The sequence below is a fragment of the Triticum aestivum genome, chromosome 2D (assembly GCF_018294505.1).
Source record: "Triticum aestivum cultivar Chinese Spring chromosome 2D, IWGSC CS RefSeq v2.1, whole genome shotgun sequence".
NCBI classification, from domain to species: domain Eukaryota; kingdom Viridiplantae; phylum Streptophyta; class Magnoliopsida; order Poales; family Poaceae; genus Triticum; species Triticum aestivum.
The window spans coordinates 33,609,666-33,624,254 of NC_057799.1; the positions used below are offsets into that span (position 1 = coordinate 33,609,666).

Genomic DNA, 14,589 nt, shown 5'->3' on the forward strand with positions numbered 1-14,589 from the left:
AAAGTTGGCATGGTATCATCATTTCACCCACATAGCATGTGCAATAAAGTAGAGAGGCTTACGCCAAAAACTGGATGCACTTCGTGTACAAAATGGACAATCTCTTTCGAAGTATCAGGGTTTCATACGGAAACTCGTCTGTTACAAAAGGATTTCATTTTTTTAACTTATTTGAACTCCATAGTTTTTCTATGTTCAAAATGCACCATTCAAAGCCACATCATCAATTTTCAACCATTTCTGACTTCATTTGTTTTTTTTCATGCATTTACTGAAGTTGAAAAGCACTACAAATGAATATGGTTAGATAAGTGACCAAATTAATAGTAGTTCATCATCACATTAAAACCAAAGTACATACATTGTTCAAATTGAACAACATATAGCTCTCCAGAGCATCTAGCAACCATACATTGAAACTATGTAAAACCTTTCAATGCAACAACAAATGCGATCATAATCACAACTAAGGTAACAATTGATTCAACGGCATAATGAGACCAAGCCTCGGTATGAATGGCATATTTTCTAATCTTTCTAATCTTCAACCGTATTGCATCCATCTTGATCTTGTGATCATCGACGACATCCGCAACATGCAATTCCAATATCATCTTCTCCTCCTCAATTTTTTTATTTTTTCCTTCAAGTAATTGTTTTCTTCTTCGACTAAATTTACCATCTCGACAATAGGGTCGGTTGGAATTTCCGGTTCAACCACCTCCTACATAAATAAAATCTATGTCACGTTGGTCGGCATAATTGTCATAAACAATAAATGAACCAAATAGTTATAAAAAGATAATATATACCACATCCGAATCATAGACAGGACACCAGAACCATCGCACTATATAATAACAAGGAATAATAAAAGTAAGAAAATTAGACAAGTATCTATCTCAAGTAAGAATTTTTCTTTCAGAAAGGAGATAAGAACAAGAGGCTCACCACGGTGGTGCTGGCGACGAGATCAGCGCGGGCGATCGACGGCGGTGTAGACGGGGACGGGACGTGACAGACCGCTAAACCTAAAAAAATCTCAGGGAAAATGGAGCTCGAAGGACGAGTTTCGAGAGAAGAAATATTAACTAGTGTGGCTCGGACATTTCATCGAACACCTCATGTGCATAGGAGGTGAGCTAGAGCACCCAAATGCCCTCCCCTCGCCGGCCAGCAAAAAACAGAGCAGTGTGGAGTGCTCTGCTCGCTGCTGGCGATGGGCTATATATAGGCAAATCATTTGTCCCGGTTCGTGGCTGGAACCGGGACCAATGGTTATGGGCCAGGAGCGAGGCCCATTGGTCCCGGTTCGTTCCTAGAACCGGGACAAATGGATCCAAACGAACCGGGACCAAAGCCCGCGAGGCCCCGGCCGGCCACCTGGGCTCACGAACCGAGACGAATGCCCCCGTTGGTCCCAGTTTGTATAAGAACCGGGACGAATGCCCCCGTTGGTCCCAGTTCGTATAAGAACCGGGACTAATGGGTTGGCCAGGCCCCAACGAAAGCCCCTTTTTCTACTAGTGGCTATAGCGCTGGCCGGAAAAACACGCTACTGCTAAATTAGCTATAGCGCCTGTCCTGAAAGCACGCTGCTGCTACGCCTTTCTCCTTTATTTTTCTTTTTCATTTGTTTTCCTTCATATTTTGTTTTTTTCCTTCCCCTTTTTCTATTTCTTTCATTTTCATTTACTTTTCCATATGTTTTTCATTTTATTTTCCTTTCATTAACAGTAGCGCTTTCTCCGTGAAACACGCTACTACAACAACTTTAGCAGCAGCGCGCCTTCCTTAAGCCCGCTACTACTATTGATAGCCTGGCAAGAACAGTAGGAGAATTGTAGTTGTAGCCCTTCTTCACTGAGACGCGCTACTGCTATGATCTTAGCTGCAGTGCGTTTGGTTGCCACGCGCTACTGATAAGTACTAGTAGCGCTTGTTTTTGTCCTCGCTACTGGTAAGATTCTGTGTATAAAGTTTTCCCTAGTAGTGGGTTCTTGGCACCTCGCACACCGAAGAGGCAGATAGAGGAGGGAATCCCAAAAATTCACTGTCAACAGTGGTACATGGTGGGAAATGGCTGCTCGTCCTAATCACATCTTAAGAAAAAAAAAGGAGGAAATAAACTCGTTTTCCATGATGGATGTATAACCAATTATTAATAGCAATTAGTTTTGACAACTCTCAGATATAATTTTGGTTGTTACAGGGACAAAAAGACATACATGAATACAACTTTCAACCTCCATGTGTTCCATTTCCGGAATGTGATAATAAAACAACTTATAAAAATACTATAGTACAATACCATAACTCACGACTAATACAATAGTATGATGTACTTTCGGCGGTGCCATTTGGCGATAGCAAAGTATAGATGAATAGAGAAATGGTAATTTGTTATTTTCATAGTAAAATTTATTCAAAGATATTTATAAGATAAGTAATAAAAATTTGACTAGGCGACGGTGATGTTGACGGGCCTGTCATAGATCCAGCTAAATGGGATGGGTGTCGTGGGCTGGGCCTTGTGGCGTCTCCGTTCGTGGGCCTTCTCCTCCAACCTTCGGATTTTTTGTGGCAGCGCGCACACGTAGTCCCGCGCACGCCTCCCCTCGTCGGAGAGCCCGGCGGCCACCAGCTCCTCCACTCCCCACTGCTTTATCAGGTGCTCCAAAATGCCACGGTAGTCGGAGGCCGTGTAAATGCCGGCCTGCTGCGCCACAGCTCCATAGTGCGCGAAGAGGTCATCGTCGCGGCCGTCGGTCATGAGGGACGCCGGCATGACGATCCGACGACGCATCATGTAGGCTAGCGCGCGAACGGCGCCGTCGGGGTCGATCTCGAACAGCTTCGCCACGATGCGTGTGTAGGCCAGCTCGTGCCGCTTCTCGTCGGCGGCGATGGCGCCGCATATGCGGGCGAGCGCCACGTCACCGTGCTCCTTGGCGCGCCGCGCGGTGTTGCCGTGGGAGATGAAGGTGGCGCGCTCCTGGAAGGCGACGTAGATGAATCCATGGTAGGGGCTCCGCGCGGCGTTCAGGACCATGCCGGACCGGATGAGGTTGTGGATGGTCCTCTCGACCTGCCGCATGTCGACGCGGCCGGAGAGGTAGAGGTACCTGTTGAGCACGTCGCCGTGGCGGTTCTCCTCGGCGGACCAGCCGCGTGTCCAGCGCGCCCAGGCGGTGCCGCTGGAGCCGGTGAGGTCGTGCACGGCCTCGAAGCGGTTCGCCATGCTCTGGTAACTCGGCAGCGCCTCCTCCGTCACCATGTTGCCCACGAGGCACACGAGGTGCGCGTCGGGCAGGCCGGCCGCGCGCTCCCGGATGTCGCAGCACGCCGCGTGGAAGCCGTCGGCGCCGAGCGACGCCGGATCCGGCAGCAGGTCCGTCGGCTGCCACGCCACCTCGGCGGGCTTAAGGAGCGGTACCACGTTCGCTTCCGCCCACGGCTCTAGCTGGTCGAACACCTCTAGCTTGGCCGGCTCCAGGTACGCCAGCCACTCGTCGTCGGTGCCCTCCTCCTGGTGCTTAACCGCAACGGCGGCGCTCCGGCCGGTGCACGTGGTTCGCCTGCGTAAAATTCAGCGATCAAAATATCTATTGAATTGCATACATTTATACAGTCCTACGTACACTTAATTCATCATATATTCGCCTGAAGTACATATGTACGTACGTACCGGTAAGTGATGGTGATCAGCTGGAGACCCGTAGCATTCCTTGTGCTTGTCCATGGCCTTTCTGGTGGACAAGGATGTTTGAGGAGCCATGAGGCCGCCATATCGCGCTCTGTTCTACCAAGATGAAAGCGGAGTGCATCTTCTCTTTTGTGTGGTTGGCACATATTTATAGAGCAGCTAGCTTCACTCCTCCGTTAGTAAGTGCCTATAGCTTCACTCCTCCATGAGTAAGTGCCGGGAGTAAGGCAATACGCATGGAAATTCTATGGAGCGTACATCCGCGTCATGCTCACATTATGACATTAATTTGCCAAATTCAAAAAGAGAATGGCTACATGCAAGTCGCCTGACTTTTATATTTGAGTCAGTCAATCTTTTCAGACCGTTGGATGAAGATCCTACATTCCCTAACCCTTCTTCTTCTTCCTCAGCTGACCGCTGCACAGGCCGCCGGCCGAACCGCCAGCCCCCGCCACCCACGACCACCTCGCCGCCCCGCCTTCCCTAGAACTGCCCCCACCACCCCCGGCCACCCCTCTAGCCCCCCCCCCCCCCTGTCAAGTTTTTTCTCCGGCGAAGCCCCACCACCGCCGTCCACCCCCGCCCCCCCCCCCCACCGTAAACCCCAAGATAGATAATGGGGTAGCCCTCCAGTGAGCCCCTTCCTTCTTCTTTCTTCCCTCCGGCAAACTCCAGTGAACTCTCAAAAGTCCACTGAGCCCAATTTGAAATTCAGTTAACTGTCATTTAGCTAATGTGATTCAAAATAATGATTTATAGACCAGCTTCACACAATGAGTCAAGTGCCGAGAATAACCGTTTAAATTGACAAACAAACTTTTCTTCGTACTCTCTCCGATACATATCAATTAACGCTACTTTAGTACAACTTTGTACTAAAGCTGACCTGAGGTAGTGTTAGTTAATTTGGATCGGAGACTACATTTTGTATACATGTCTGAATTTTGTGTGTGATTGTGTACCAGCATTAGAAAGGGCAAAATGAGTGAACGATTCTTCCAGTTTGGGATAGCAGTTCTGCCAGTGGGCTGAAAATATATTGTTTGAAAAACTTATCTTTGAACTTACCTTGAATTTATGTACAACTGAAATTATCTAACCAAATGAGAGAAAAATTGTTGCCGCCAAAGTTTCCAAAGTTTTGGTGAAATTTTAAATCCCGGTCGCATATGCAATGCAATTATGCATAGTCCACATAAGTGATTCTTGGCTGCACGATACATATGGGTTGATTCAGAACATCTGCTAGGATTAATATGGACCAGTATTAGATTTGGCACCCACATTATTGCGCCATGTGCATGCAAGCCGACGTGCCGGGAAGGAAACATTTGCTAATTAAACTCTCTGTTAGGTTTGCATATCGATCATGGGTCGAACTGGTCAAATGCATGGGCGAACCAGTGTGTCCCGTTCAAGCCAAACTGAAAACTATTCACCAAAATATGGGCAACGCTGCCGGTCCAATTCAGCAAATAGTTGGCTGAAAATATATTGGGCATGTCTCTCCATGTTCAGTTAGGAAGTATCACAATCAAGATAATTATGATCACACGACTTGTTCTCCTTCCCGGAGTAAGGAAATGAATATTGAATAGTGATGTAGGGCAGGGGCTTCCCGAGGAATCTAAAATTTCATGTTATGAGATCGCTTGCTTCTTGCTCAACAGATTTCGTGGTTATTTCGTAACCTTTCCTGTTACCGAGTAAAGACACTTTTAAGATGGAATTCCATAACTTGTGGTTATTGCAAATTTGACGGTGTCCCCAGGTGAGTTTTTCTCCGACCAAAATTCCGGTAACAGACCGGAAACCAAAAATTTCATTGGTCCCCGAAAACTTTGTTACCACCCAATTCTTTTGAAATTAAACGACATAAACCGTGTCAAATATGCTTCATATGCATACATTACACATGGAATCACTTTACCCAGTTGTAGGGTTGTGCAACCTGCCAGCGTCACGTCGCAATTTCAATTCTCTCTATTGCGAATTAAAGTTTTTGATTTATTCAACACTTTAAAAAAATTGATTTAGGTGCCCGCAGCAATGAGTCAAACTAGTGATCTTCGATAGGTAAGGAAGCCAGCTCGAACAATTTAATCGGAAGCGCTTCGTGTATGCATTGTCTTAAGCTGGTATATTTAGACGTAAGAAATATTTGAATTCAAAATTCATTTTGAAATTTCAGGCGAAAAAGCCGGATTTGTCCAAATATTTTGAAAACCAGATTTCCCGGACCCTCCCAAAAAAAGGTTTGAATCGAAAAAGTAACCTTGGTCCCGGTAATGGATTCTTGCTAACCGACCAACTACCACCCATGAGTCCCTGACTACCACTATAGAAATTATATCCATGCAACATGCGATCAAGATAAGTTGTGTTATTTTTCTCATGCTCTATTAGTTAAGAGCAATCCTGATGTGTTGTTTTCCCACAACAGATTGTCTTCATCTTATAACTGTTGATAGATTTATACAAAGGTATGGGTTAGACGCCATACCTTTCAGAAGGTGCTTGGATCCAAGGGACTTATTTTAGTCTGATTAAAAATAGTCTCTTTAAAAGGCTAAAGTTCCAAGCACCACTGACTAAAGAGGAGCTAAAACTAATCTTGAGACTAAATTTTTTTAGTCAGAGGTACCCCTACTAAAATATGGATTAGTCCTCTCTCTCCTCATTTAACTCCTCTTCTTTAACACATGCGAATTCTGAATTGGAGGGTTTGGAGTATAATAAATGCTCATCTAAGTACGCGTGCGTGATTTTAGTCCCTTTAGTATTTGGATCCAAGCATGGATAAGGCTAATAAGTTTTAGTCTCACTACTTTACTCATGAGACTAAAACGTATCCAAGCATCCTCTGAATTGTTGTAGATCAACGCAGGACTACGCATGTAGTACCACATACAAGCTTCCATCTGAATTAATTCCTCCTCAGCAGTGTTAATCAGTCCTTCGGCATATTGATCAACGCCGCACCTTTTTTTCTTGGAAAACATAATTGATCTGCCCCACCGACGTGGTGACGTGTGCTCCTCTTCCTGGTCATCAGGACAAATAGCAATTAAGAAGCAATTTATTGTAGACGTGGCCTGATTGACATGTTTGAACATATTTATCTTTTTGTGAACTAGATATTTCATTGGTTGACATAGTAGGTACAATCGTTTTTGCGCAGCAGCTCAATCTCTGCTGCCCGAGTGGTGCTACATATTTGGCATATCTTTAAATTCAGTATACTCCCTAAGTTTAAACATCTTTCATTCAATTGAGATATCTAATTTTGGATTTGGTCATGCTGTTGACTGGGTCAACGAATCGACACTAGTCAGCCTATCAAAAGACATCAGTCCGGCGCGTGCTTTTAGGCTGGTCATAGTGGGGAGTAACTTAAAGTAGTAACATGCATATGTTACTAATACTATATGTTACTTCTATAGTGGTTAGTAACATATGTATGGTGTCATGCACCACTTCATTTATTACTTTATAGACTTATTTTGCATTGAGAACCGCTATGTGATGCTAACATATTACTATGTTACTCTATTTCTCTCTCCTCATTAATTACATGGCACATCACATTTTTTTGCTTACGTGACATGCATGTTCACTAGTAGAAAAAAGGGGCTTTCGCTCGGCCCTGGCCAGCCCATTAGTCCCGGTTCTGCCATGAACCGGGACCACTGGAGGCATTTGTCCCGGTTCGAGAGCCCAGGGGGGCGGCCGGGGCCTCGTGGGCATTGGTCCCGGTTCATCTGGGCCCATTTGTCCCGATTCTTGGCACGAACCGGGACCAATGGGCCACGCTCCTGGCCCACAACCATTGGTCCCGGTTCGTGGCAGGAACCGGGACAGAAGGAAGGCCTTTAGTCCCGGTTCCATCCATGAACAGGGACAAATGAGTTGCCTATATATATACCCCATCGCCGGCGCGCAGAGCAATCCACAGTGCTCTGTTTTTTGCTGGCCGGCGAGGGGGAGGGCATTGGGTGCTCTAGCTCACCTCCTATGCACATGAGGTGTTCGATGAAATGCCCGAGCCACACTAGTTAAACTTTCTCCTCTCGATGCTCGACCTCCGAGCTCCATTTTTTCCGAGATTTGTATAGGTTTATATTAGCGGTCTATCACGCCCCGTCCCCGTCTTCACCGCCGCCGATCGCCCGCGCCGATCTCGTCGCCGGGACCACTGTGGTGAGCCTCTTGTTCTTATCTTCTTTCTGGAAAAAAAAATCTTACTTTACATAGATACTTGTCTAATTTTCTTATTTTTGACACACATAATTATATATAATGCACGCAGATGAACCGGCAATGGATGTACGGTGACAGACACACCTCCGAGTACATTAAGGGTGTGCATAATTTTCTCGAAGTGGCTGAGGCAAACAAGCAGAATGGTTTTATGTGCTGTCCATGCCCTAGCTGTGGGAATACGAGGTCTTACTCTGACTCGAAAACCCTTCACACCCACCTGCTTTACAAAGGTTTCATGCCACACTATAATGTTTGGACCAAGCACGGAGAAATAGGGGTTATGATGGAAGACCGCGAAGAAGAAGAGGACGTTGAAAACTATGTGCCCCCTTAATACGGTGATGCTGCAACGAGGGAAGCTGCTGAAGATCAAGAGGAACCAGACGATGTGCCCGATGATGATGATCTCCGCCGGGTCATTGTCGATGCAAGGACGCAATGCGAAAGTGAAAAGGAGAAGCTGAAGTTCAATTGCACGTTAGAGGATCACAAAAAAGGGTTGTACCCCAGTTGCGAAGATGGCAACACAAAGATCGGTACCATACTGGAATTGCTGCAGTGGAAGGCAGAGAATGTTGTGCCTGACAAAGGATTTGAGAAGCTACTGAAAATATTGAAGAAGAAGCTTCCAAAGGATAACGAATTGCCCGACAGTACGTACGCAGCAAAGAAGGTCATATGCCCTCTAGGATTGGAGGTGGAGAAGATACATGCATGCCCTAATGACTGCATCCTCTATCGCGGTGCGTACAAGGATTTGAACGCATGCCCGGTATGCGGTGCATTGCGGTATAAGATCAGACGAGATGACCCTGGTGATGTTGACGGCGAGCCCCCCAGGAAGAGGGTTCCTGCGAAGGTGATGTGGTATGCTCCTATAATACCACGGTTGAAACGACTGTTCAGAAACAAAGAGCATGCCAAGTTGATGCGATGGCACAGTGAGGACCGTAAGAAAGACGGGAAGTTGAGAGCACCCGCTGACGGGTCGCAGTGGAGAAGAATCGAGAGAAAGTACTGGGCTGAGTTTGCAGGTGACCCAAGGAACGTATGGTTTGCTTTAAGCGCGGATGGCATTAATCCTTTCGGGGAGCAGAGCAGCAATCACAGCACCTGGCCCGTGACTCTATGTATGTATAACCTTCCTCCTTGGATGTGCATGAAGCGGAAGTTCATTATGATGCCAATTCTCATCCAAGGCCCTAAGCAACCCGGCAACGACATTGATGTGTACCTAAGGCCATTAGTTGAAGAACTTTTACAGCTGTGGAATGGAAACGGTGTACGTGCGTGGGATGAGCACAAACAGGAGGAATTTAACCTGCATGCGTTGCTGTTTGTAACCATCAACGATTGGCCCGCTCTCAGTAACCTTTCAGGACAGACAAACAAGGGATACCACGCATGCACGCACTGTTTAGCTGACACCGAAAGTATATACCTGGACAGATGCAGGAAGAATGTGTACCTGGGCCATCGTCGATTTCTCCCGACCAACCATCAATGTCGAAAGAAAGGCAAGCATTTCAAAGGCGAGGCAGATCACCGGAAGAAGCCCGCCATGCGTACCGGTGATCACGTACTTGCTATGGTCATCTGATTTACACGTAATCTTTGGAAAGGGTCCCGGCGGACTAGCTGTTCCGAATGACGCTGAGGGACGCGCACCCATGTGGAAGAAGAAATCTATATTTTGGGACCTACCCTACTGGAAAGAGCTAGAGGTACGCTCTTCAATCGACGTGATGCACGTGACGAAGAACCTTTGCGTGAACCTGTTAGGCTTCTTGGGCGTGTATGGGAAGACAAAAGATACACCTGAGGCACGGGAGGACCTGCAACGTTTGCACGAAAAAGACGGCATGCCTCCAAAGCAGTATGAAGGTCCTGCCAGCTACGCTCTTACCAAAGAAGAGAAGGAAATCTTTTTTGAATGCCTGCTCAGTATGAAGGTCCCGACTGGCTTCTCGTCGAATATAAAGGGAATAATAAATATTCAGAGAAAAAGTTCCAGAACCTAAAGTCTCATGACTGCCACGTGATTATGACGCAACTGCTTCCGGTTGCATTGAGGGGGCTTCTACCGGAAAACGTCCGATTAGCCATTGTGAAGCTATGTGCATTCCTCAATGCAATCTCTCAGAAGGTGATCGATCCAGAAATCATACCAAGGCTAAGGAGTGATGTGGTGCAATGTCTTGTCAGTTTCGAGCTGGTGTTCCCACCATCCTTCTTCAATATCATGACGCACGTCCTAGTTCATCTAGTCGACGAGATTGTCATTCTGGGCCCCGTATTTCTACACAATATGTTCCCCTTTGAGAGGTTCATGGGAGTCCTAAAGAAATATGTCCGTAACCGTGCTAGGCCAGAAGGAAGCATCTCCATGGGCCATCAAACAGAGGATGTCATTGGGTTTTGTGTTGACTTCATTCCTGGCCTTAAGAAGATAGGTCTCCCTAAATCGCGGTATGACGGGAGACTGACTGGAAAAGGCACGCTAGGAGCGGACTCAATAATATGCAGGGACGGGCATTCTTGGTCTCAAGCACACTACACAGTTCTACAGAACTCTACCTTGGTGACCCCGTATGTCGATGAACACAAGAACAGTCTGCGCTCCAAACACCCGAGCAGTGTGACGACTGGATTACATGTGAACACATCAGGACTTTCAGCAGTTGGTTGGAAACACGTCTCAGAGGTGACAACACTGTTTGTGATGAGCTGTACTCGTTGTCCAGGGGACCATCTTCGACTGTATTGACTTACAAAGGATACGAGATAAATGGGAATACATTTTACACGATCGCCCAAGATCAAAAGAGCACCAACCAAAACAGCGGTGTCCGCTTTGATGCAGCAACCGAGAGGGGAAAGGACACATATTATGGTTACATAGTGGACATATGGGAACTTGACTACGGACATGATTTTAAGGTCCCTTTGTTTAAGTGCAAATGGGTCAATCTGTCAGGAGGCGGGGTACAGGTAGACCCACAGTACGGAATGACAACAGTGGATCTGAACAATCTTGGGTACACTGACGAACCGTTCGTCCTAGCCAATGATGTGGCACAGGTTATCTATGTGAAGGACATGTCTACCAAACCGAGAAAAAGAAAAGATAAGGAAGCGAATACATCATACGATGAGCCAAAGCGCCACATAGTTCTTTCAGGAAAAAGGGACATCGTGGGAGTGGAGGGCAAGACAGACATGTCTGAAGATTATGAAAAGTTTCATGAAATTCCTCCCTTCAAAGTCAAGGCTGACCCAAGCATCCTGATAAACGATGAAGATTATCCATGGTTACGGCGCAATAAGCAAAGCACACAAGCGAAAAAAAGTGAAGACTTTCTCTCCACAACTATTATGATGATACCATGCCAACTTTCAACCTTTTCGTAGTTCATTTGAAATGCCTGTTGTAACAGACGAGTTTCCGTATGAAATCCTGATACTTCGAAACAGATTGTCCGTTTTGTACACGAAGTGCATCCAGTTTTTTCCGTAACCCTCTCAACTTTCTTGCACATGCTATGTGGGTGAAATGATGATACCATGCCAACTTTCAACCTTTTCAGAGTTCATTTGTAGTGCTTTTCAATTTCAGGGTCTTATAGCTCAAAATAATCAGTAAATACATGGAAAATAACAAATGAAGTCAGAAAGGGTTGAAAATTGATGATGTGGCTTTGAATGGTGCATTTTGAACACAGAAAAACTATGGAGTTCAAATAAGTTCTAAAAATGAAATCCCTTTGTAACAGACGAGTTTCCGTATGAAACCCTGATACTTCGAAAGAGATTGTCCGTTTTGTACACAAAGTGCATCCAGTTTTTGCTGTAACCCTCTCTACTTTCTTGCACATGCTATGTGGGTGAAATGATGATACCATGCCAACTTTCAACCTTTTCAGAGTTCATTTGTAGTGCTTTTCAATTTCAGGGTCTTATAGCTCAAAATAATCAGTAAATGCATGGAAAATAACAATTATCATAAAATAAAATAAATAAGTAATTAGAAATAGAATAAAATAAACTTTAATAAAATATATAAGTAGAAACAAAATAAAATAAACTTTAATAACATTTATTATGAAACTAAAATTATCAACTTATTTTCTGTGCAAAACGTTATAAGCAACCTCTAGTATTATTGAAACTAAAATTATATAAAATTGATGCAACTAAAATTATCAAAGTATTTTCTGTTCAAAATCATTAAAAGCAAAAAGAATTTTCATAAAGAACTTTTTTTGTTAGAAACTTTAGTAGCAAAAAGAATTATCATAAAATAAAATAAATAAGTAATTAGAAACAAAATAAAATAAAATAAATAAGTATTTTGTTATAAGTAGAAACAAAACAAAACAAAATAAATAAAGCAAAAAGAAAATAAAAAACTAGGAAAAAATAAAAAAAAATTGCCACCTACTGGGCCACCACGGCCTTACGACTAGAAACCCATCCATGGGCCAGGATTCAGGCGCGCAGCAGGGCCAGCAGGCACAGCAGTAACAAGTAGGCCCGTAAGCCTGCAATGGAGAGGAGGTTGAGAGGGGTGCGGTAGTGGGGCTTATAAACCACTGCGCGCCCCTCTCAACTAGCGAGGTGGGACTAAACTCCCACCACCACGCCGCTGTGCAAGGGCATTTAGTCCCGGTTGGTACCACCAACCGGGACTAAAGGGGTGTATTAAAACCGGTTCTTGGTAACAACCGGGACAAATGCCCCCTCTTTAGTCCCGGTTGGTGCCACCAACCGGGACCAAAGGCCTCTGCTTCCCGCCGTTTCGGCTGCTGAAAAGAGACCTTTGGTCCCGGTTGGTGGCACCAACCGGGACTAAAGGGGGCATCGGTCCTGGTTGGCGGCACGAACCGGGACCAATGCTCTGTCTATATATAAAACACTTACGAAATTTTCCCCCGCCTCCCGTTCTCCTCTCGACGCCGACGCCCCTGCCCCGACGCCGATCGACGCCGACACCGACGCCGCCAAGCTACTGCTGCGCTGCCCTTCCCCGAGCCTGCACGCTCCCCCAGTGAGCTCCGCCGCGCCCCAGTGAGCTCTGCCCCTCTTCCCCTGCCCTACGCCGCAGACCCTGTCCTGCGCTGCCGCTGCCACCCCTACCCTGCCCTGCGCGCCGCCGCCGTTGCCCCTGCCCCTGCGCGCTGCAGCTGCCGCCCCCCAGTGAGCTCCGCTCCCCTTCCCCCTGCGCCGTCGCCGCGCGCTGCCGCCCTGCCCTGCGCTGCCACCGCCGCCGCCCCTGCCCTGCGCGGCCACCGCCGCCGCCCCTGCCCTCCGAGTTGCCGCCGCCACCGCCCCTGCCCCTACGCGTTGCCGCCGCCGCCCCTGCCCCTGCTTCCTAGTGTTTTTTAGGTTCATAGAATTTTTTTCTTTAATTTTTTTTCATATATATAGATGGATGGATTGATGTGTATAGATTTTTTTTATGTACATATGCAAAGAAAAGGGTCTATTTTTTGGTGATATGTATGTTCATATGCTCATTTAAGAAAATGTTCATATGTTACATTTAAGAAAAAAATGTAAATGTATGTATGTTCATATGCAAAGAATGTGCACAGAATTATTTTTGGATGAAATGAGATGAGATGAGATGTGTTTTGTGGAGACGAGATGAGATGTTTGTGGAATTTTTTTTGTTCATAGAATTTACTAAGTTAAAACTCATATTAAAATTGTGTATGATCAAAGTCTTTTATGTATATGTTCATATTTAGAAGAAAAAGAAGAGGAAAAAGAAGAAGAAAATGAAGAGGAAAAAGAAGAGGAAAAAGAAGAAAAAAAAAGAAGAGAAGAAGAAGGAATAGAGGAGAAGAAGAAGAAATAGAATAAATCTATTCTATTTTTTCTTCTTCTCCTCTATTCCTTCTTCTTCTCTTCTTTTTTTTCTTCTTTTTTTTCTTTCTTTCTTCTTTCCCTCCTTCTTCCTCTTCTTATTTTTAGTAAGTACTACTTTATTTTATTTATAGGAATTAAGTGCTTAGTAGTAGTTGAACTAGTTGATTTAAGAAAACTACTTTATTTTACTATATATAGAAGTAGTTTATTTTTAGCAAGAAAATTAATAGAACTAGTTTATTTTTTAGTTCAAGCAATTATTCCCGCATCGACGTCGACGATGCCTACCCCGCATCCTCGTCGTCGACTCAGCGGAGGAGGCCAGCTTGATCAGAGGGGCCATGTCCGGGACTGGGCTCCGCCGGGCTGGTATTGGGAGGTGCTACCTTCTGAGGGGCGTAGGTTGGTGAGGAGCCAGCCCGTCGTTGAACCGATCCTTGTTTGGTGGCGGTCGCGTGGGCCTGTGACGGTGCCGAGGCTTCCGGACACCGCGGAGGTGGTACGTCACCGTGTCAGCGAGGAGGACGAGCACGTCCATCACTACATGGTTGCGTTGGAGGGCAGGTTCGACAATATCTGGCAGCTTCTTCAGGGGTCTCACTGGAGCTATGATCCTGTGATGGTTCCTTCTCTTTGGGTGTCCACCGCCCGCGCCGATACCCGTCGGGCGCTACGGTTCTAGCTGTACTAGCGATGCTATATGTATGATAGTATTCGAGGTGTATTAGTGATAATATTCGACGATG

At 45.8% G+C, this 14,589-nt stretch overlaps 1 protein-coding gene across 1 annotated transcript; it reads right to left on the reverse strand.

Moving 5' to 3' along the window:
* Positions 1-2,230: 2,230 nt before the first annotated feature.
* Positions 2,231-3,804, reverse strand: LOC123051324 (acyl-[acyl-carrier-protein] desaturase 7, chloroplastic-like). The gene is made up of 2 exons (XM_044474184.1): positions 3,689-3,804; positions 2,231-3,578 (listed from the first exon to the last, which is right to left on the reverse strand). The coding sequence occupies exons 1-2, from the start codon at positions 3,787-3,789 to the stop codon at positions 2,462-2,464; spliced, it is 1,218 nt and encodes a 405-aa protein (XP_044330119.1). The 5' UTR covers positions 3,790-3,804; the 3' UTR covers positions 2,231-2,461.
* Positions 3,805-14,589: the final 10,785 nt, after the last annotated feature.